The sequence below is a fragment of the Euleptes europaea genome, chromosome 11 (genome assembly GCF_029931775.1).
Source record: "Euleptes europaea isolate rEulEur1 chromosome 11, rEulEur1.hap1, whole genome shotgun sequence".
Taxonomy (NCBI): domain Eukaryota; kingdom Metazoa; phylum Chordata; class Lepidosauria; order Squamata; family Sphaerodactylidae; genus Euleptes; species Euleptes europaea.
This window is the reverse complement of record NC_079322.1, coordinates 72,522,264-72,546,643: the sequence shown is the minus strand read 5'-3', so window position 1 is coordinate 72,546,643 and position 24,380 is coordinate 72,522,264. Positions and strand designations below refer to the sequence as shown.

General features: G+C 46.2%; 1 protein-coding gene across 2 annotated transcripts in view; it reads left to right on the top strand.

Moving 5' to 3' along the window:
- LOC130484301 (sodium channel protein type 5 subunit alpha-like) overlaps positions 1–21,666 on the top strand; it is a 229,386-nt gene extending 207,720 nt beyond the window's left edge. For both annotated transcript variants that reach the window (XM_056857212.1, XM_056857211.1), the window contains 6 exons: positions 7,476–7,757; positions 14,328–14,381; positions 15,725–15,866; positions 17,939–18,039; positions 18,558–18,828; positions 20,430–21,666. In XM_056857212.1, coding sequence (XP_056713190.1) covers positions 7,476–7,757; positions 14,328–14,381; positions 15,725–15,866; positions 17,939–18,039; positions 18,558–18,828; positions 20,430–21,655 — 2,076 coding nt within the window. In that variant the 3' untranslated portion in view covers positions 21,656–21,666. The remainder of the gene's footprint in view (positions 1–7,475; positions 7,758–14,327; positions 14,382–15,724; positions 15,867–17,938; positions 18,040–18,557; positions 18,829–20,429) is intronic.
- The last annotated feature ends 2,714 nt before the right edge of the window (positions 21,667–24,380 follow it).

Here is a 24,380-nt window from a genome sequence, read left to right as displayed (position 1 = left end):
GAGGCAGGCTGCCATTGTCTAGCTCTGCATAGTAATCCTAAATTTCCTTGGGGTTCTCCCAACCAAGCACTCATCAGGGCTGACCAGTGCCGGATTTACAAGCTATAGCTTAGGGCCCCACTCTCTTGGGGGCCCCCAAAAAATTTAAAGGAAAAAAATTGTATTTCAGTTCAACAATTACTTTGATAAAATACATATTTTGTTATATGCAAATGGCTTTAGATACCTATTAGGTCCATAAATTACCATATAGCATATATTCAACACAAAAAAACAGCGACAATTTGTTGTTGACAAAGGACAGCTGGATAATTGCCATTACCTTCAATAGTTAGGGACCTCATCAAACCTAAATCCGGCCCTGGGGCTGACGCTGCTTAGCTTCTGAGATCTGACTAGATCGGGGCTAGCTTTGGCCATCCAGCTCAGGGCCACATGACAATATGTACATATTTTCACACATGAATACATGAAGCTGCCTTATACTGAATCAGACCTTTGATCCATCAAAGTCAAATTTCAAATACCTTTATTGGCATAGTACAGTCTGCAGTACATAAAAGGACAAAAGTTAGAGTAAAATAAAATTATTGTCTACTCAGACCGGCAGCGGCTCTCCAGGTGAGCTGGTAACCCACAAAGCCAACTCTCCAGGGTCTCAGGCAGGGGTCTTTCACACCACTGACTTGCTTAGTCCCTTTAACTGGAGAGGTCAGGGATTGAACCTGGGACCTTCTGCATGCTAAGCAGATGCTCTACCACTGAGCCATGGCCCCTTCCCCACTTATTTTCCCCTCACTTAGTTCCACCACATCATTCTCGATTAGCGGGATCTTCAGCAGGGCAGAGAATATTCTTCAATTCTTGGTTTCCAGGCTATTGTTCACATACGTCTTTTGAACCGCAAGGAATCTCAGGGAAGCTGGAAGAGAGATATGCGCTCATTTCACCTTGGGAAGCACCAGATAATTGCCATAAATCAAAGCCAGACCCCCTGATTGGTTGAAGTGCTTAGTTTATTGGTCAGTCTAGCCCTGTCTGTGGCTATGTACATCACATTGTTGGAATTGGGAGTATCCTAGGGGTGCCAGATGGGAGAGAAGGTGGCATGGTTATATAACTGGATCTGTCAGATCTCAGAAGTTAAGCAGGGTAAGTACTTGGACTGGAGACCACCAAAGAAGACGGTGTAGACGAAGCACATGACAAACCACTTCTTCTTCCCGCTTACTTTGAAAGGCCTTTGATGGGTCACCATAAATCAGTTGTGACTTGACAGCACATACATCCGTATGTCCACAGAGAGGCCAGTGGAGTTGCACTGTAATAAGGCAAGACAGCTTATTTGAAAAGGCAGCTGTCCTTCAGGCTTTCTGCAGCCTGGAATCAACAGATGCTCTTCCATGCTTGGAAATTGCACCCAAAGATGTTTACGATGTAGCTAGGGTTGCCAATCTCCGGGTACTAGCAACAGATCTCCAGCTAATCAGTTCACCTGGAGAAAATGGCCACTTTGGCAACTGGACTCTATGGCATTGAAGTCCCCCCCTCCCCAAACTCCACCCTCCTCAGGCTCCACCCCCAAAACCTCCTGCCGGTGGCGAAGAGGGACCTGGCAACCCTAGATGTAGCTGTCTTGCACAATTCTGCATGTGCTAATCTGCATTCGTTGTGGTGGTGGAAGGTGCTACAAACTATCCACCAGAACAAAATATTTACATTTATCGCAAGGTGTACACTATAAAAAAATTAAAAACACAGGGACCAGAATACAGGCTACATATAAAAAAAATTTGTTATAAAATTCTTATACACAGTTGATATACAATCAATGTAAATGACCAATGGTAGACCAGACACGTTTAGGTGTGAATAGGCCTTCCTCAGCGGTCATAAATACAGAAAGTTATAGCAAACACATCCAGAAATAAACCTTGTGAGATAGTTTTATCTAATATTTTGTGTGGCTTGATGCAAACTCTTAACCCAAATAGTGAGTCTTCCCACTTGGACAGACGCTGACACAATCTGATACAGAATTAACAATTCTTCTAGATGTGCGTACATCAACCCATGGTAAATCTAATTGGCATGGGCTGAGAGAATTCTGAGGGAACTGTGACTGGCCCAAGGTTATCCAGCAGCCAGCATGGTGTAGTGGTTAAGAGCGGTGGTTTGGAGCAGTGGACTCTGATCTGGAGAACCGGGTTTGATTCCCCCACTCCTCCACTTGAGCTGCGGACGCTAATCTGGTGAAATGGATTTGTTTCCCCACTCATACACATGAAGCCAGCTGGGTGACCATGGGCTAGGCACATTCTCTCAGCCCCACCTACCTCACAGGGTGTCTGTGGTGGGGAGGGGAGGGGAAGGGAAGGTGATTGTAAGCCGGTTTGAGTCTTCCTTAAGTGGTGGAGAAAGTTGGCATATAAAAACCAACTCTTCTTCAGGCTTCAAGTGTAGGAGCGGGGAAACAAACCTGGTTCTCCAGATTAGAGTCCACCACTCACCTGGAGGAGTGGGGAAAACCAACCCAGTTCACCAGATAAGAAAGGGTCCGCCGCTCATGTGGAGGAGTGGGGAATCAAACCCGGTTCTCCAAATTAGAGTCCACCACTCTTAACCGCTACACCACGCTGGCTCTCTCTGCATTAGTTCGATCGATGCAAATGACATGTGTGGATTGCATTGGAAACTGCAAGCCCGTGCCATTCGACGTGACCTTTAGAGTAGCTCCCAGCCTCACCTTGCCACATTTCCCTCCCCCACCCCATAATCATCTGCTTTGCAGTCAGGGTTGACAGTCACAATTTGGAGCATTCTGGAGCCACATCTGTACTGAGCAGTCCGTGACCGCCTCCTTCCTGTTTTCACTAGGAATCTTTTGTCCCACAATAATAATTCCTCCTGCAGCATTCAAAGCATGTATAACCCCGCTCAAGCAAACCTCATTTAAAGAATGCACTCAAAAATAACAATGCAAACGAACGATCAAAAATGGACCATTTAAATGAAACACACACACACACACATATAATACATCATTCTCGCATTCTCGTTGTTTTAAGGTGTAAACATTTTGGTACCGTTGCATAACTTTGTGGTGTTTTTTTTCAATGTACCAAAGTAAACAATGGCCTCCCCTTGATGTGCAAAGTCCTTTGATCCTGCTGTTCCCTTCCCCTCCTTACAGATGTCACGAAATTAATCGTGAAATGAATGTTGTATTATTGGCTTGTTGGAAAGTTGGACACCAGCCTGATAGGCAGCAAACAGTGACATTTTCTACTATTCAATTTACAGCGGAAACCGTTTTTTTTTTTTTTTTTTAAGAAATCTGTATTACTTGACGTTAGAAACAGAAATGGGGTCTGAAGAGCTGAAGGGGGACTACGCCTGAAAAGTAGAAAGGCGTGGATCCTCAAGGCAACGAATCCATAAATGACAAAGCCAACAGGATGGAACAATTCAGGGGTCCTCTGTAGCGGCTCTGCCAAGCAACCGCCATGGTCTCTAGCCACCCTTCAATTACAGAAGACCTAACAAGCCTTTAATATGTTTTAAGAAAATCAGAACAATCCAGGAATTGTTTGTCAGCAAACAATAAAACGAATGTCAGTCGTGCCCAAGTCTCATTCCGTTGTTTTTGATGCGGCTTTCATTGGATTCTAAGCCTGAGCCAGATTTTCATGGGCGAACTTCTCGGTGCAAAAAAAAAGGATCTTCGGATTCAGTTCTCCTGAAGATCATCGTGCACTTTACCCTTTCCCTCAAGTTCACTCCTTTTTCCTTCTCAGCAGCCGCTCGGGTGTCAATTTTTGTTCAAAGTTCCTTGCCCGGTCTGTGAGATGAAGGGAGCGAGGATGACCTCTGGTTGTCGTGTATCCAATCAGATCTGACTACACCACAAACTCAACTCAGAGTAAGGGCAATGTTTCCTGCCCTTGTTCTGAATGCTGGAGGCTCCTCCAAATTATTTCTGAACTGGTAATGCATTTTGCAGGAGGCAAATTTCTTCACAACCTATGCCTCCTGCTTAGACTCGGCTGTAGTCATGACTAACTTTTTCTGGATTGTACCCCCACATTTTTAATATGATGTTCTGCATGCCTGGAAACCCTTCATACTGTGTACCGTTGGTTCAAAATGCTGAGTGACGTGCCCATAATTTGATTGTCATCTTGTCTGTTGCAATGCATGTTGATATTACTGGATATTTCAAGCCAGAGTCGAGAATGTACGTGCTGCTACGTGATCCATTTTCATCGCTTTCGAGCCATATCGCAAATGTGACTTTTCTTCCCATGATGGTGTTGCCTTGAAATGCATCTACTGGCCTCAAACCCTCCAATTCAATTGGTATCATTCCCCACTGACAATATGGGGCTTGGGCCCGGGACCTCAAAGGATCAAGTCCTTAACTGCACAGTATTATTTTGCGTGCTTGCTTTGAATGTGTTACATTGCTTACCGAACCTGCTCAGGACCAAAGAATAAGATAAATGTGTAGATAGTTATATATTATACAGGAGATGGATATGTGCAGTGTACCAAAGCGAAGGGGGGAGGAGGCTAAGCTCCCTCTCTGTCTGTGCCACAGTACTGACCTGAATGGGGCCCCTGCACACCTGAGAAATAAAATCTAGTGTGGAACTCCCAGGCCACACGTGTTAACTTGACATGTGTCCATGTGAAAGAGACAAGGACTTCGTAATGTGTGAACTGGCCCACCCGAGTGTCCCTAGGTTTAAGGGCATAGATAATTTTGCTAAATAGAAAAAGGTCCTTGTTTGGCTCCGTGTGCCTGTGGCATCTGTCCTGAGAACATGAACACATGAAGCTGCCTCATACTGAATCAGACCCTTGGCCCATCAAAGTCAGTATTGTCTACTCAGACTACATAAGAACATAAGAAAGACCCTGCTGGATCAGTCCAAGGCCCATCAAGTCCAGCAGTCTGTTCAGAGTGGCCAACCAGGTGCCTCTAGGAAGCCACAAACAAGACTAGCTCTCCATGGTCTCAGGCAGGGGTCTTTCACATCACCTACCTGCCTAGTCCCTTTAACTGGAGATGCCGGGGACTGAACCTGGGACACTCTGCATGGCAAGCAGAGGCTCTACCACTGAGCAACAGCCCCTCCCACAGTCCATCCCTTGGTGAACAATGCTATACACTCTGCTAATTGGGAAACAGGTTACTAAAAGGGCTTGGGGCAGGAAAAAATGATTTACAGACTGTCATTATGCATAAAATAATGTTCGTCTGGTGAGCTGCGTACACCTGTATGCAGCAGGAAAAAAATTAAGAGGTTGAGGAGGCAGAATGGGTTGTCCCATTGCATTCTGACGGAGAGGAGTCCCTTCCATTTACTCCAAAAGTCTATATAGCACATTGACTTTTAGACAGTAGAAGAAATATTAGATTCAAATTCTCAAGAACAAAAGAAGCAGCATTAAAAAAAAATAAAAGGAATGACAGATATACACATTTTTAAAGTCCCCCAGTGTGTGTGATTTTTGCTGTCAAGACACAGCTGACTTACGGTGACCCCGTGGGGTTTTCAAGTCAAGAGACATTCGGAGATGGTTTACCATTGCCTGCCTCCGCGTGGGCTGAGAGCGCTCAGAGAGAACTGTGACCGGCCCAAAGCGAACTTCATGTAGAGGAGTGGGGAATTGAACCCAGTTCTCCAGATCAGAGTCCGCCACTCTTTTAAAAAGTAGCGCAGATTAAAATCCGCAAAGACTCCAAGCCGATCTTCAGTCTTGCTTCCTGGTTATTCCAAAGTCGAAGAGATGGCATTAGCTTAGTTTTTTAGAACTACAGAGACAGCAAGCGTAGTACAGGTGAGAAGTTCACCTTTTTTATGTTCCCTCATGTAAAAGCTCCCTGTGAATTAAAAAAAAGAAAGAAAGAAACATGTTGGGACGAAAAGTTCAAGCTTCAGCTTCCACCCGTTGTGCCAGTTTTCTGCTTACGGGGAATGATTCGTGCTGGGGGACTTTGAACAATGTAACAGCTCGCTTGCAGTCTGAAATAGGGCAGTGCGTTCTGCCACCCCCAAGGTCACTGGGGCCTCAGTCTGCCGTGTGTCTAGAACAGGACGAGGAAGCCAAACCGCAGCATCTGTGCGACCTGTAACCAGCTCTTGAGCTGGAGGCCGCCTTCTATTTGAACAACTCCCGATCGCCAAGACCTTATTTTGTCATAGTGGCTTGCATGCTGGTACTGCGGTACGCCTTCACCAGCTGCAGGGAGCAGGACGCTGGCTGAGAGTCTGAAGCACATCTTGCTGCCTTGAAGCTGTTAAAAAAGGGTCATTTATGCATGGGAGTTTGACTTGAGGTGCGTTGCTCACTGGACCCACACTTTCCTGTTGGGAGTCTATGCACCAGCAGTCTCCAAGCTCGAATCAGGAAGTATTAGAATCCCCGCCCCTTGAAAGGCTTCTTCATAATTGGCAGTAGTGAGAGGAAAGTTCCTCCCCCCCCCCAATCCAATTGCCGCATGTGTGTGTTAAGTGCCGTCAAGTCGCTTCCGACTCATGGCGACCCTATAAATGAAAGTCCTCCAAAATGTCCTATCTTTGACAGCCTTGCTCTGATCTTGCAAATTGAAGGCTGCGGCTTCCTTTATTGAGTCAATCCATCTCTTGTTGGGTCTTCCTCTTTTCCTGCTCCCCTCTACTTTTCCTATCATGACGGTCTTTTCCAGTGACTCTTGTCGTCTCATGACGTGACCAAAACAATTGCCGCATAAAAAAGCATCTTAAGACCAAAAAACAAAAAATGGAGCAATCTGAAAAGAATGGGGGGGGAATCCAAGCCTCGGTTTTAAAAGGCTTGCTCAGAAAGAGCTCCCTGGAAGCAGGAAGTATTTGAATCCCCACTTCTGGACATGCTGCTTTGCAATTGGCTGTGAGCAAAACTAAGCTTGCGTGTCCCGCGCTTTGCCTTATGCGTGGAGATTTCACTCAAGCTGAGCTCAGGGGAAAAGGAAGACGCAGGTTAACAGAGGGACAGGAAGGTCCAGAATTTGTAAGGGCTGGCAGCGAGGTCCTCTCTAATGGAGGGGAAACTCATGCTTAACGCCAAGGAACAACCGAGACAGGCGGGGGGTGAACGTGAGTGAAAGTACCATGCATAAATGACCAAGGTATGCTTCCTCCAGGCCAGAAGCTGGCAAAACTATGACAACCCTATCACCAGTCAGTTGGTCCCACCTAATGTATACTCAGCTTTACGGAGATGATGTCATTCAGTACTTACTGTCCAGAGCTGTTGCTTCATCGTGCATGGGCCACAGTTGGATGGTTGCCCTGATGGAAAATCCTTTAGTTAAAAAGAGTTCCACACTATTTCACACCATTGACCGTTGCCAGTGTGAACCTGGCCTGATTGTGCATCTTATGTAGAGTAGGCAGTTTGGCCCTGTGGCTTACAGTAACTGCATGCTTTCTTCTCATTCGTCAAAGGTGGTGGTCAATGCCTTGGTAGGCGCCATCCCTTCTATCATGAACGTTCTGCTTGTCTGCCTCATTTTTTGGCTCATCTTCAGCATCATGGGAGTCAACCTGTTTGCTGGGAAGTTTGGGAAATGCATTAACAAGACAGAGAGCGACATGCCTTTGGACCACAGCCTGGTCAACAACATGAGCGAGTGTCAAAACCTGAACGAGACAGGAGAGTTGTACTGGACAAAAGTGAAAGTCAACTTTGATAACGTTGGCGCAGGGTACTTGGCTCTTCTGCAGGTGGTAAGTTCAGCTGCCCTTCATGTCATTTTTCTGTGGGGCTGGGAGGGAAAGTTGCACATGAGGTAGTGTGGTGTAATGGTTAGACTAGTGAACGAGGACCTGGGAGACCTCGGCTCCCATTCCTGTTCAGCCATGCAGCTCACTGAAAGTCAGCATATCAAAACCAACCCCTCCCCCTCCTTCTCTAGCCCTCTTTGGGGGGGGGCACATTTGCATGGAGTTCAATGGGAACCTTCCTATCGAGGGTCATTATGAAGACAGAACCAAGCAAGGTTAACATATGGGGGGGAAGAGTTCTGTGCCAATCTGAGCTAGGGCTAGCGCAAGGCCTTTCGCAGTCAGAAGCGGACTCTGGCACTACAGGTTGGGAGGATGGCTGGCGTCCATTATCTCCCTGTCCCACAGCGCCTGTGGCTTGAAGAAAGGTAAGCCCTGGAGCGCCCTTTCTTCCCAGGAGGCATGATGGCACACGTTAAGCCTAGGACACAACAATGGATTCAAGGCACCCCACAATCTGTTGCAAATCCTGGAACCTCAAGCAGTGGCTTGGGCAACTTGTGCGGGGAGCCAGTCCTGGCCTGAATGAATTCTTTTTGCTGGATCAGACCGAGAGTCTGTTGAATCTGTCTCTCACTCAAGAGGTCCCGGAGAATCTCAATGGCCAAGCAAGATGGAGCTAAGTCTTTCCTGTTGTTTGGTTTGGCACCTAGGGTGGCCAACCTCCAGGTGGTGGCTGGAGATCTCCTGGGATGACAACCAATCTCCATGTGACAGAGATCAATTCACCTGGAGAAAATGGCCGCTTTGGAAGGTGGACTCTATGGCATTATACCCATTTGCCGCTCATGTGGAGAAGTGGGGAATCAAACCCAGTTCCTAGATCAGAGTCCACCACTCCAAACCATCGCTCTTAAGCACTACACCACGCTAGAACAGTCATGCTCATACATAATTTCACACAGCATACAAATTTGGGCATGTTTTTACTTTTAAATCAGGAGTCAGACTATCCCCATGCATGAAAATGTTGGAGGCCAGCTCTCTGCAGTCCCTCCCCTCCCCAAACACCGCCCTCCTCAGGCTCCACCCTAAAATCTCCAGGTATTTCCCAACCCAGAGTTGGCAACCCTATTGGCACCTGGTTATCAGAAGCGTCAGAACACGGAGGGTCCCCTTTGGCTATCATGGCTAATCGCTGGCAATTGATTTCTTCTCCAGGCGTTTGTGGTGACCCTTTTAAAAAGCCATCTGAGCATTGGTCACCTTTTGTTCCAGCAGTGAATTCTACAATTACTCATTGTGTGAAGAAGTACTTTTCGTGTCTCTTCTTCTGAACCGAGTGCCAATCAACTTGAGGTGACCCTCAAGTTGCAGTATTGTTAGGGAAAGCTCTCTCTCTCTCTCTCCACTTTCTTCAAACTGTATGATTGTATATATCACTGTCATGTATCCCCTTGGCTGTCTGTTTTTTTCTAAATTTAAAAGCCCCAAATGCTTTAGCTTTTCTTTGCAGGAAAGATGTTCCATCCCCCTCGATTGTTTGAGTTCCTTTTTCTTCTGCATCTTGCCTTGCCCTCTGAGATCCTTCTCTGAGATGCGGAGGAGGCTGAAGCAATCTGTCCAAACGCACCCTAAGATTTCCACAGAAATCTTGCAGTTGTAATGTGGGGTCTACAGTTGCTCAGGGTGATGGGAAGACATTTTGTTGCCCCCCCCCCCAAAAAAAAGTACCAGTCCATGGGCTTGAAAAGCCAGCATCTCATAACTAGGGATGTTTTCACATTTCTTATCCCTCTCTCCTCTCAAAATCCCTCCTCTGGTCGACATTGTGCAAATTAAGCCTCCTGATTATTTTCACGTCATTTTCTGTTTCCTCGCATCCGTTCCCCCCTGTAAAATGGACAGGGGGAAATAAGCATTTTCCCAATGTGAATTATGTTGTGTCAGTAGGGTTGCCAACCTCCAGGTACTAGCTGGAGATCCTCTGCTATTTCAACTGATCTCCAGCCGATAGAGATCAGTTCCCCTGGAGAAAATGGCTGCTTTGGCAATTGGACTCTATGGCTTTGAAGTCCCTCCCCTCCCCAAACCCCGCCCTCCTCCGGCTCTGTCCCAAAAACCTCCCGCCGGTGGCGAAGAGGGACCTGGCGACCCCATGTATCAGCAGCACTACGTATAAATGAGCGGAATGGTTGACCAACATTCCACACAGAGACCATACCATGTGCACAAACGAAACTGAAAGTGAAGAATGAAAAAACAAAACCATTGACAACCATGTGAATGCAGGAATGCCAGCCTCTAGGTGGGACCTGGAGACCCCCTGGAATTACAGCTCATCTCCAGACTACAGGTATCAGTTCCCTGGAGAGGCCGGGGATTGAACCTGGAACCTTCTGCATGCTACGAATGCCATGCAGATGCTCTGCCACTGAGCCACAGTGTGTTGAGCAGTTATACTTTGCTAAGGGCGACAAGTTGGGTTGCTAATATCTGAGGTCCTGCAGGAAGCTCAGGTATATGACTGGGGTTGCCAACCTCCAGGTGGTGGCAGGAGATCTCCTGCTATTACAACTGATCTCCAGCAGATAGAGATCAGTTCACCTGGAGAAAATGGCCGCTTTGGCAATTGGAGTCTATGGCATTGAAGTCCCTCCCCTCCCTAAACCCCTCCCTCCTCAGGCTCTGCCCCAAAAACCTCCCACCCATGGTGAAGAGGGACCTGGCAACCCTATATATGACAATCATAATTAATGAGTGCTGCCAGCTCTGGATTGGGAAATTCCTGGAGATCTGGGGGGTGGAGTCTGGGGAGGGTGGCATTTGGGAAGAGGAGGGACTTCAGTGGGGTATAATGCCATAGAATCCACCCTCCAAAGCAGACATTTTCTCCAGGGGAACAGATCTCTGTTGTCTGGAGATCAGTCATAATCCCTGGAGATTTCCAGCCACCAACTGATATGATATGATATTATATGATAACCATCTTCAAGTACTTGAAGGGCTGTCATATAGAGGATGGTGCCGAGTTGTTTTCTGTTGCCCCAGAAGGTTGGACCAGAACCAACGGGTTGAATTTAAATCAAAAGAGTTTTTGTCTAGACATTAGGAAGAATTTTCTAACAGTTAGAGCAGTTCCTCAATGGAGCAGGCTTCCTCGGGAGGTGGTGAGCTCTCCTTCCCTGGAGGTTTTTAAGCAGAGGCTAGATGGCCATCTGTCAGCAATGCTGATTCTATGACCGTAGGCAGATCATGAGAGGGAGGGCATCTTGGCCATCTTCTGGGCATGGAGTAGGGGTCACTAGGGGTGTGGCTGGGAGGTAGTTGTGAATTTCCTGCATTGTGTAGGTGGGTGGACTAGATGACCCTGGTGGTCCCTTCCAACTCTATGATTCTATGAATTCGGAGCCTCAGCTATGTGGTGCATAGATGCTGGACCGCTTTCTGATTCCGCATCTTCTGCCTTTCCACTTCCAGCCAGCAGTGATCCCCTTTCCCTGGCACTTCTCCAGATTTATTTTTCTTCCCTTCTTAATTCTTACTTAGCCACAGTCGGGCAGTAATAAGCCCCGGGCGAGTTTGCCCTCCTACGCTGCAGCCTAATCGTCAGCCATACGCTTGCCTTTAGAGGAATGGCATCGGCCATTTAATCTTGTCCCTCCCAACGGTTTCAAAAGTAAGGCAGCCTTTTAAGCTGGAACTCTTCCAGGCAGGATAATATCACCCAACACTCCCCTGAAGATCTCGCCACCTCCAGATCAGGGCTGTAAGTGGCTACTAATTCACCGATAATTTCTTTTCCCAGCATCGGTTTTCTGCCCTCTGTGCTATCGCCGCCTCTTTGCGGATGAAGTGTCTAGCGAAGGATTCCAGAAGCCCAATGGCACTTTGGATAATGTTGCTGCTAGGCCCCTTGGAATTTGGGCATCCACAGCTGCGTCCTCTGACATTGTCTTACCGCCCTCCAATCGGCTCGCAAGAGGCAGTCGTGAAATTCAGCAGAGCTTTCCTGCCGAGCACCCTGGGATCTAGCCCAAATAATACCCCTGGGATGAAAATGCCATGCAGAGACCAAAGATTGCTTGTCCAAGGGGAAGGGGTACAGGGAAATATTATAGCAATTTGAGAACATGCCGTGACTCCACGGACAGAGTATAACCCCCATGCTAGCCTCTTTGGACAGGAAAACCAGCCGTTAAATGGAAAGGGATGACAGCGCGTTCAGATTGCCTTCCATGGGGTTAGAAGAACATCAGGAAATGGGGAGAAAGTATCAAGCTGCCTGCAATAAGATTAATGTATAAGATTAAATGATCATTTGTTGAAGCAAGACTGCTTGTTATATCATCTGGGTGCTTAACTGTCTTTTCAGGAGGGTGGCCGGGTTGGTCGGCTGTGGAAGAGCTAGATTCCAGTCCAGTAGCACCTTGTGTGTGTGTTAAGTGCTGTCGAGTTGCTTCCAACTCATGGCGACCCCATGAATCAATGTCCTCCAAACATCCTATCTTTAACAGCCTTGCTCAGGTCTTTCAAACTGAGGGCCGTGGCTTCCTTTAAAGAGTTGATCTATCTCTTGTTGGGTTTTCCTCTTTTCCTGCTGCCCTCAACTTTTCCTAGCATGATTGGTCTTTTCCATTGACTCGTGTCTTCTCATAATGTGACCAAAATAAGACAGCCTCAGATTAGTCATTTTAGCTTCTAGGGTCAGTTCAGGCTTGATTTAATCTACAACCCACTGATTTGTTTTTTTGTGGCAGTCCACGGTATTCGTCACACTCTCTTCCAACACCACATTTCAAAGGAATCTACTTTCTTCCTATCAGCTTTCTTCATTGTCCAGCTTTCACACCCATACATAGGGAATATGATGGCATGAATTAACTTGGTCTTGGTTGCCAATGACACATCTTAGAGATCAACAAGATTTTCACCTTAGAGACCAACAAGATTTTCAGGGTACGAACTTCCGAGCTCAAAGCTCCCTTCGTCAGATATAAGTCAAATTGGAGATCTCTGAGTCCTTATATCCCACTGAGAAGGTGGGAGGGATGTAGAGAAGGGAGTCAGGATGCAGAGTTGCAATGCAAAATGGAATCGGCTTGATCCGAGCAAGGGCGAAATGCTTAGGGGTAGGAAATGAGGATCTATAATGTCCCTGTTCAGCCCTGGAAGGAGATCCATTGTTCCAGTGCCTCAGTTTCCAAAGACATTTTCTGTTTAATCACCTGCTGTCTGATCCTTTTATCTGGTAGGGTTGCCAGGTCCCTCTTTGTCACTGGTTTTTGGGGTGGAGCCTGAGGAGGGCAGGGTTTGGGGAGGAGAGCTGTGACTAGCCCAAGGTCACCCAGCTGGCTTCATGGGTAGGAGTGGGGAAACCAATCCAGTTCACCAGATTAGCCTCCAGCGCTCATGTGGAGGAGTGGGGAATCATACCCAGTTCTCCAGATCAGAGTCCACCACTCCAAACCACCGCTCTTAACCACTACACCACACTGGCTCTCCACATATGAGCAAGTTTCCATGTTGCAAGACCCATGGTTTGTGTGAATAGTTAAACATCAGGGAACACAAGATATAAGGATTTCTATTTTCAGATAAAAATACCTTGTAAGGTGTATTTTCGGATGTGTCTTTAATAATCAAGTTTTGCATTTATGACCACTGAGGAAGGCCCAGTAGGCCAAAATCCATATGGTACTGTATTGGTCATTTATAATGAGCATATCATCCACTTTGAGATCTTTGTAACAGTTTATACTGATGTTTCTATATGTAGACGCTATTCCAGTCCCTGTGTTTTTTTTAAAAAAAACGTATAGTGTACACGGTATAATAAATATAATTATTTTGTTATAGAATTTATAGTTTCTGGCTCAACCTTTGAGGCTCCCTGAAACAGTAAAATAAACATGGGCATTTTGGGATGGTAACCAGGATGAGAAATTCTACCTTCTCCCTAATGTAGACCTAGCTCAGATCAGTGTGGACGTCTTCCAATCAGGGGACATAAACCCCCACACAAAAGCCAGATTTTACACGCATATCTCCCTGGATAGATTAGGGCTTTTTATTTAAGTTCTTTTTCAATTTTCCTTCTAACGTATTTAATTAGACTAAGGTTTCGTTTCCCCCCCCCCCAAAGAAATCTCGGAATTGTTTGAATTTCCCCAAGAGGTGTATTCTACAGGTAGAGACCGACTCAAGCAGTGCCCTAAAAACAAAACAAAAAATCTTTCTTTCTAGTTGAGAATGGATTTCACAACCGCACAATCGACCATTCTCAAATGCTAGCATTAAGCCAACTTTTGTTTAAAAACAAAATCTATTAAGAGCTTATTTGAAAGCTCTAATCAGAGTCTCCAGTAAAAGAAAACAGCCATCCAAATAACGGACTTTGTGGTCTCACACAATCAAAATCCACAGGGTGTGACTTTGTGATTTTATTAAGTGTGAAATATTCTTCCCCCCCCCAATAATATTGCATATAAAGCAAGCATAATAAAGTCCCCATTACCATCAGTGCTTATTATGATTGCTCTAATTGTTCACGTGTTTCTTTTCTTTTCCTAGGCAACATTCAAAGGTTGGATGGAAATAATGTATGCGGCGGTGGATTCACGAGAGGTAGGCTGTGACATTCAAGCACTTGATATGATAACCATCTTCAAGTACTTGAAGGGCTGTCATATAGAGGAGGGTGCCGAGTTGTTTTCTGTTGCCCCAGAAGGTCGGACCAGAACCATCAGGTTAAAATTAAATCAAAAGAGTTCCCGTCTAGACATTAGGAAGGATTTTCTAACAGTTAGAGTGGTTCCTCAGTGGAACAGGCTTCCTCGGGAGGTGGTAAGCTCTCTTTCCCTGGAGGTTTTTAAGCAGAGACTAGATGGCCATCTGTCAGCAATGCTGATTCTATGACAGATGATGGGCAGATGATGAGAGGGAGGGCATCTTGGCCATCTTCTGGACATGGAGTCATTGGAGTGGTGTGGGGGAGGTAGTTGTGAATTTCCTGCATTGTGCAGGGGGTTGGACTTGATGACCCTGGTGGTCCCTTCCAACTCTATGATTCTATGATCTTCTACCTTGCATTATTCTCCCTTTATGATCTGAACCAACTGCAGGCCCAATTCACCCAGACGTTGTACTCCATAACCCCCCCCCCCAAAAAAACCTTCACATTCAGCTAGCTAGTTGTTCTTTTTTTGGAGGGGGAGCAGTGGTGAATGCCTACATTTCTAATTTAGATGGAGTAAAAGTTCCCAAAGAAGTTAGTTGTGCTTTAGTCCCATTGAAATGAAGGGGGTTTATGCTCACTTACTCTGGATTTGATGTTAGATCGGGGTCTTAGCCTTTGTAAGAGCCAGACTTTGGACTAAATGCAGCTGGACTTTGGTATGTCTTCCTTCCTTTCACTTCTGGCCTGTTTGTCCTCCAAACCAGATCTTAACCTGCTTAACCAGCGTGGTGTAGTGGTTAAGAGCGGTGGTTTGGAGTGGTGGACTCTGATCTGGAGAACTGGGTTTGATTCCCCACTCTTCACATGAGCAGCGGACGCTAATCTGGTGAACCGGGTTGGTTCCCCCACTCCTCCACATGAAGCCAGCTGGGTCAGTCACGCTCCAAGAAGCTCATGCAAAATGTATAGGGGTACTTCATTTATTAAATTGTATTCCCTTGACCAGCCATTGCTTTTTATTTCCATTTTGTTTTGGTACGACCCAGTCTCTTTTTTCTTGGATAGGGCCATGGCTCAATGGCAGCATATCAGCTTTGCATTCGGACAGCTCCTGGGTCAGTCCCCAGTATCTCCAGTTAAAAGAATCGGGTTGTGGGTGATGTGGAACTCCCTTCTCTGCCTGAGACCCGGGAGAGCAGGTGCTAGTCAGAGTCAACAGGGCTTGCCTGGATTGACCGACAGCCTGAATGAGCAAAAAGCAGCTTCACGTGTTTCTCTTTTTTTTTCTCAGCGCGAGGAGCAGCCTCGATGGGAATATAATGTGTACATGTACCTCTATTTTGTGATCTTCATCATCTTTGGTTCCTTTTTCACCCTGAACCTCTTCATTGGTGTCATCATTGATAACTTTAACCAGCAAAAGAAAAAGATAAGTATTTGCTCTGCATCTGGATGGAATTAAATAGTTAAATGGTGGAACTCCCTACCCCAGGATGTGGTGATGGCTGCCAACTTGGCTTTAAAAGGAGAGTGGACATGTTCATGGTGTAGAGGGCTATCCGTAGCTACTAGTAAAAAATGAATACTAGTCATGATGCATAGCTATTCTCTCCAGTATCAGAGAAGCATGCCTATTATATTAGGTGCTGTGGAACCCAGCCAGGATGTGGCTGCAGTCATCTTGTTTATGGACTTCCTAGAGGCACCTGGTTGGCCACTGTGTGAACAGACTGCTGGACTTGGTGGGTCTGATCCAGCATGGCTTTTCTTATGTTCTTATGAATTGTCACACACACACACACAAAAAAACATCTATTTGTATGATGATTGTTACACAACCAGAAGTATCTGCCTTTCTGTCTGTATGTATGCAATCAGAAAAATACAGTCTATGCCACTGGCCACCCATGTTCATGGTGCATACCATTGTGTTTGTGGCTTTCATGATGTTTGCTAATGGCAAACAGGCTTTCTAATTCATTCATAACAAGTAGGGTTGTACGGTTTTGCTTGCCACCACAACACTGTAGATTTGGGGCAAAGGGTCCACCTGCAATTGAATCAGAAGACCCAGCACAAGATACAAGGAGCTGGTACTGTGGGCACAAGAGGAAAATTAACCACAGCTAGCAGTATGGGCAGGTCCCCCCCCCCCTCCATGCAAAAGTATGTCTTTTTGTTACAGAAATATAAGAGGAGCAACTTTCTCCTTACATCTCCACAACAAAAGGGCTAAAACTGTCATTCTGTATGTAACGAAAGCTGGGAATTCAGAGAAGCTAGTAGATCTTGGCAATAGATTGTTATAATGTTATTGTGCATTAGAACCATTGGAGTTGCCATTAAAAAAAAAAACCATCCAGGCCCTCTGGCGACACAGTGGGAGGACGCAACCTAGTTAAGCAATTGCCAAATGAACATAGCATAGCAGCACAGCCAGGAACTGCGAAGTAGAACTCAATCAGGCTGTTGAAGGCCACGCATGCACAAAAAGCCATCAGTGACACGAGGGAGGAAGCAACCTGCCAAACAACCATGAACGGGCTAACGAACAGATGAACAGTCCAACGAGAAACGAGAAACGAGCTCCCTGTTTGCAACTGGCAAACCGGATGTGGGCTGAAGCATCGTATGTTCAGCCATCCCTAATGATCTACACAAAGTCCGATCCCTTGCTGAGTGTTCTAAAAAATATGAATTCCCAGTCTCGTTCCAAAGGGAGTCCAGTCCAGTGACCCCTTCCAGTAGCCAGAAACACCAAGAAAACAATAAGAATCAGCACTACAAGTAGAGAGTATCCCTTATCCTGACATCCCATATCCCGAATGATCCGAAAACTGGACCCTTCGAGCCAGATGCAGGCAGATCCATGCTGCCTGCTTTCAATATATTCTCTCGCCTAAAAATATAAAATACAGTGTACACTACACTGTAGGGGGGAGACTGAAAGCCTGCCGTTGTTAGTTTGTTTGTTGTTTGTCACTGTTCTTGTTTAACAGCTGATCCAGGTATTCTGGTGAGATAGTTTCACCTTTGCTTTCTGATGTTTCAACGTGCACAAAATTATTAAAAATATTGTTTAAAATTACATTCAGGCAATGCGTTTAACGTGTATGTAAAATATAAATGAATTTGGGTCCCATCCCCAAAATATGTATGTGCAAAAATTCCAAAATATTCCAGTACATAGAAAGATCTAAAATACGGACCACTTCTGGTCCCAAGTAGTCCAGAAAAGGGATGTGTGTGTGTGTTAAGTGTCGTCAAGTCGCTTCTGACTCATGGCGACCCTATGAATGAAAGTCCTCCAAAATGTCCTATCTTTGACAGCCTTGCTCAGATCTTGCAAACTGAGGGCTGTGGCTTCCTTTATTGAGTCAGTCCAAATCTTGTTGGGTCTTCCTCTTTTCCTGCTGCATTTTCAATACTTTGGACTACTCCTGCGTCACATGAACAGTCGGCTCTTCCATCCAAAATAATACTAGTTGTATCTCCCTATACTTAGGTGGACAAGACATCTTCATGACAGAGGAACAGAAAAAATACTACAATGCCATGAAAAAACTGGGATCCAAGAAGCCCCAAAAGCCCATCCCCCGACCACTGGTGAGACTACTGAAATTATTTTAGAATGCCTTAGGAGGGCCCCTGGCCCAGAGTGTGTGGTTTGCATGCAGAAAGTCACGAGTTCGATCCCTGGCACCTCCCATTGAAAGGTCTCAGGTAGCCAGTGGCGGAAAAGACCTTTTTGTAGACTGTAATCCCCTTCTTCTTTCTAGTTACAGTTCAAAGGCCCTATCCTTTAAAACGTACTGTGTTGGTATGTGTGCAATCCAGCTTCGTAGGCAGCCCATTCCTACAGGGGGGTAGATCCACGGCGGATGGGAGCAGTGGAGCTGCGCTGCCTCCTTTGAGGCTTCCCGGCCACCACTGAGAAAAAAAGGGTATTAAAAGAAATTTTTAAGGGAAACTAGGGGGAAATGCCCCATTGAAAACAACGAGGCTGCGTGATTTCTGTGCAACTTGAAAGCTTTCATCCTGCACTTTGGAGCGAGGGGGCATTGTCTCACTCTGTTGCTAAGCTGTCGGTGTCCTAATCATTTCGTTTCCTTCCTTTCCTCCAGAACAAGTGCCAGGGCTTCATTTTCGACATGGTCACAAAGCAAGCCTTCGACATTTGCATCATGCTCCTCATCTGCCTCAACATGATCACCATGATGGTGGAAACGGACGATCAGAGCCAGGAAAAAATCAACATCCTTTACATCATCAACATGATCTTTGTCGCCATCTTCACTGCGGAGTGCAGCTTGAAAATGGTGGCTCTGAGGCATTACTATTTCACCAACGGCTGGAATATATTCGATTTTGTTGTGGTGATTCTATCAATTGTGGGTAGGTCAAAAGAGGATTTGGAAGCAGGGATTGGTTGGGGTTCCCAAGGCCCAAATTGCCTACAAGCAAAGAGTGCTTGTTAATGGTTCCTCGTCCACTTGGAGAGAAGTGACTAGTGGAGTTCCTCAGGGATCTGTGCTGGGCCCTGTATTGTTCAATACCTTTATACATTATTTGGATGAAGGTATAGAGGGGATGCTTATTACCATTGCAGATGATACTAAATTGGGAGGGGTAGCAAATACAGTAGAAGACAGAGCCAAGATACAGGATGATCTTGACAGGCTGGAGAATTGGGCGAAAACCAATAAAATGCATTTCAACAGAGATAAATGTAAAGTTCTGCATTTAGGTAGGAAAAATCAAATGCATAATTATAGGATAGGGGAGACTTGTCTTAGTAGTGCGTGCGATCTTGGGATCTTAGTAGACCAAACACTGAACATGAGTCAGCAGTGGGATGCGGTAGCTAAAAAGTCAAATGCTATCTTGGGCTGCATTAACAGAAGTATAGTGTCAAGATCACGTGAAGTGATGGTATCGCTTTACTCTGCTCTGGTTAGACCTCATCTAGAGTACTGTGTTCAGTTTTGGGCACCACAATTTAAGAAAGATGTCGATAAGCTGGAACGTGTCCAGAGGAGGGCAACAAAGATGGTGAGGGGTCTGGAGACCAAGTCCCATGAGGAAAGGTTGAAGGAGCTGGGTATGTTTAGCCTGAAAAGGAGACGACTGAGAGGGGATATGATAACCATGTTCCAGTACTTGAGGGGCTGTCATATAGAGGAGGGTGCTGAGTAGTTTTCTGTTGCCCCAGAAGGTCGGACCAGAACCAACGGGTCAAAATTAAATCAGAAGAGTTTCCATCTAGACATTAGGAAGAATTTTCTATCAGTTAGAGCGTTTCCTCAGTGGAACAGGCTTCCTCGGGAGGTGGTAAGCTCTCCTTCCCTGGAGATTTTTAAGCAGAGGCTAGATGGCCATCTGTCAGCAATGCTGATTCTGTGACCTTAGGCAGATGATGAGAGGGAGGGCATCTTGGCCATCTTATGGGCACTGGGGGTGTGTGGGAGAGGTAGTTGTGAATTTCCTGCATTGTGCAGGGGGTTGAACTAGATGACCCTGGTGGTCCCTTCCAACTCTATGATTCTATGATTCTGTCTCATACAGAACCCTCAAGGGCTGCCCAGGAGGAGAAATTGGGGCAATTTCCCCCTGCCCCCTGTGAAGCAATGCCCCCCTTCTCCATAGAGTTGCCAGCTCCAGGTTGGGAAATACCTGCAGATTTGGGGGGTGGAGTCTGGAGAGGGCAAGGTTTGGGGAGGGGAGGGACTTTAATGCCATAGAGTCCATCTTCCAAAGCGGCCATTTTCTCCAGGTGAACTGATCTCTGTCGCCTGGAGATCAGTTGTAATAGTGGAAGATCTCCAGCCACTACCTGGAAATTAGCAACCCTAGCTCCATTGTGTGTCGTTTCATGCCCCTGTACTTGGCTAAGCTTGGGCAGGGATGGCTCATGATCTTAAATCTGAACTTTTTTTTTTAACTGGTTAAGCACTAACTTGGTGTTCGTCTCATCTTTGGTTCTTCTCTCCCCCAAGGTTCTGTGCTCTCTGGCATCATTCAGAAATATTTCTTCTCCCCTACCCTCTTCAGAGTCATTCGCTTGGCTCGGATTGGCCGGATCCTGAGACTTATCAGAGGGGCCAAAGGAATCCGGACTCTCCTTTTTGCCTTAATGATGTCCCTCCCTGCGTTGTTCAATATCGGCCTCATGCTTTTCTTGGTCATGTTCATTTACGCCATTTTCGGCATGGCCAACTTTGCCTACGTCAAGAAGGAGCACGGGATAGATGACATGTTCAACTTCCAGACGTTTGCCAACAGCATGCTTTGCCTCTTCCAGATCACAACGTCAGCCGGCTGGGATGGCCTTCTTAACCCCATTTTGAACACGGGGCCACCATACTGTGACCCTTACAGTAACCATACAAATAGCTCAAAGGGAGACTGCGGCAGCCCTGCTGTGGGGATTCTCTTCTTTGTTACTTATATCATTATCTCTTTCCTCATTGTTGTAAACATGTACATAGCCATTATTTTGGAGAACTTCAGTGTGGCCACTGAAGAGAGCACAGACCCCCTCAGCGAGGACGACTTTGATATGTTTTATGAAATCTGGGAAAGATTTGACCCTGAAGCCACTCAGTTTATTGAGTATGACGCACTTTCCAGTTTTGCGGATGCGCTCTCGGAACCTTTGCGCATCCCGAAACCCAACAAAATCAAGCTCATTGCTATGGACCTGCCCATGGTGAGTGGCGATCGGATCCATTGTTTGGACATTTTGTTTGCTTTTACCAAAAGAGTACTGGGAGAATCTGGAGAGATGGATGCCCTTAAAATCCAGATGGAGGAGAAATTCATGGCCGCCAACCCATCGAAGGTTTCTTACGAACCAATCACGACCACGCTGCGGCGGAAGCAGGAAGAGGTTTCTGCCATCGTCATCCAGAGGGCTTATAGGAATCATCTCTTCCGACGCTCACTCAAGCAGGCCTCTTTCTTGTACCGCCAAAAAGCTTGCGACTTGGGGGAAGATGCGCCCGAGAAGGAAGGCCTCATTGCCTTCATGTTGAGTGAAAACTATGGCAGGCCCATCAACAAGTCCGAGACTCTTTCCTCCACGTCATTCCCGCCCTCCTACGACAGCGTCACAAGAGGCACCAGTGACAACTTCCAGCTAAGGTTGACGGACTCCAGCAAAAGCGACGAACACCTTGACGATCAGTTATCGCCTGAGCAAGACAAAGAGTCGGTCGTTTAAAGGGTGGGTTGGGGGGGGGAGGTTGGCATTTTTTAGAATACTTTAAAAAACGTTGTTTACAGAATGTAACGCTGTACCTACACAACAGTTGAAGCAGCCTTTTTAAACATTTGTTGCAAAGAAATAAAGAACGGAAGCCGAACCCCTTAATGTGTGTGGGGGGGTGTCAAAGTGTTATATACTTATAACCTTTGACCCTGCTCTTTTTGAACTTTGCTCAATGTTTATATTTATATATGCACAGTGATGGGGATGGGGATCGGGCCCACGGTTATGGCTGTTCTAGCAATGGTGTGATTATGGAGACGCTAGACTGTAACACAGCAAAATACTTTATATCTTATCCACGGGGAGTGGGGGGCGGCGGAATCCGACTGCATACTTTCATTTCTAAGGTCTTACTTATATTAGCGCGTTTACCTATGGCAATGTATGACCTTGCATTTCTATCATTAAAAAGCCAGGGAGGGAAAGGCCAAGGGAAGGAGAGAGACGATCACGTAGCTGCTGTAGCAACGATATAACACTTAATGTATATGTTGTGAATGGTCTTTCATAAATTTATTATATTTGATATTTTTTTACTTAAAAAGAAAAAAAAAGATATAATTATCTCTTTTTCCACGGAGATAGATGATTGCTAACACTCTACGTGATATAAAGTAGGAGCTCGAGGTGGTTTCCCAATGACACGGGACGCTGCTGCCGGCCGAGGACATGCGTTGCCCAACAAACTAGAAAGTCAGCAACGTACTAACCTTGTATTACCGCAAAGACACCCACTTGGAACCCCCAGGGAAACAGAAGGAAGGAAGTGACATCAGAGAAAGCCAGACTCTTTTTTTGTTTGTTTGTTCTCTCCTGCAGGATATTAGACACTAATGGATTCTGCTTGTAAACCTGCCAATAAAAGCACTATTTTTTTAGCATGTTTCGAGAATCTGCTTTGGCTGCCACAAGGGTTCTTCTCCAAGCTCTCTTAGAAGTAGCTTTGGGCTACAAGTGAACACATGGTGCTGCTATATATTGAACCAGACCATTGGTCCATCGAGGTCAATATTGACTACTCAGACTGGCAAAGGCTCTCCAGGTTTTAAGTCTGAAATCTTTCACATCACCCTTTACCTAATTCTTTACACTCGAGATGCTGGGTATTGAACCGGGGACCTTTCGGATTCCAAGCAGATGCTCTACCGCTGAGTTACGGTTCCTCCCTGAATATTAGCCCCCGGATCTTGAACTTTCACCCCCCAAAATCTGTGCAACTAGATGCCGTTGAAACAACTCATGATGGAACTTTTACTAATGATTTTGTCTGAAGCCAAACAAGCGTTTGCTTTGACTTCATCAGCATAACAAGTAGTATTTTCTCTGAAGTTAGACTCGGCTCGCTGATGTAGAGGGCTTGTTATTGACAGCAGGAGAGAAGAGTTGCTAACAGGGGTGGTAATCAAGCCCTCTGTGTTGTCAGGAGCCTCCCCTGAAGTTAAAGAAGTGCCCTGCGCGCCTCCAGAAGTATATCGAAATGAGGTCTGGCGCTCTTGAGTCAGAGACGTCTGATTGTCAGGCTGCCCTCCCCTCCTGCTTCCTGGGAATCTCATCTCCAGTTTGTTTTGGAGGTGGTGATCAGTGAAGGGCTTGTTGCCACTGGCTCGCTCTTCCCACTCCCCAAACCTCTCCGCCTCCCGAAATTAACGATACGCTTCTATCCATGGTGCTTCTTTTCTTTGTTTCCCTCTGTTCGTAGACCGAGGTCTTGAACAATAAAAACCATAAAACTTAAAGAAGACCCATCTCTAAGAACACCTCCCTTCAACTCTTCTCGGCAGCCTCCAAAAAGCGAGCAACAAAATAAGTACGCTGAGGGTCAGAGTCCTCTAAGAGGAACGGATCCTTTTGCTCCAAAGTTGCTTGAGAAAATGCGGACCATTTGTTAAAACATGGTATAATCCATTTTAGCCTAAGTTGGTCCACATACGGACAATGCAAAAGGATATGTACCAAGGAGTCCACTGACTGAAGAGGGCAGGGACACAGATGGTCTGAAAAAGGTATCCTTAGCATACGGCCAAGCAAAACCTGGGATTACAGCTCATGTCCAGACTACTGCGATCAGTTCCCCTAGGGAAAGGGGATATTTGAAGGGTTGACTCTGTGGCATTGTACCCCCTGGCCTCCCCAGGCTCCATGCCCAAATCGCCATGACTTTCCCAACTTGGATCTGGCAACCCTCCCCCCATCCCCCGCTGGAAGCTGGGGGGACCTGGCAACCCTATATGCAAAATCAATATTGGATGAGATGAAGAAACCTTGCCTGGAACAGGAAGGACAACTCAATTACACTTCCTGTTAAGAACATAACAGGAGTCTTGCTGGCACAAGACCAATGGTCTTATTTAATCCAGCATCCTGTTTCACACAGCCAATGGATCGCCCTGGAGGGCCAGCAAATAGGACATAGAGGCCAAGGCCTTCCCCTGGTGATGGTTCCCTTTAGTAACCATCGCTAGTGGGTTTTGATGGACCTATCCTTCATGAATCTATCTAATCCCCTCATAGAATCATAGAGTTGGAAGGGGCCAGACAGGCCATCTAGTCTAACCCCCTGCTTAATGCAGGATCAGTGTTGAGCATCCCTGACAAGTGCTTGTCCAGCCTCTGCTTAAAGACTGCCAGTGAGGGGGAGCTCACCACCTCCCTGGGTAGCTGTTTCCATTGTAGGACA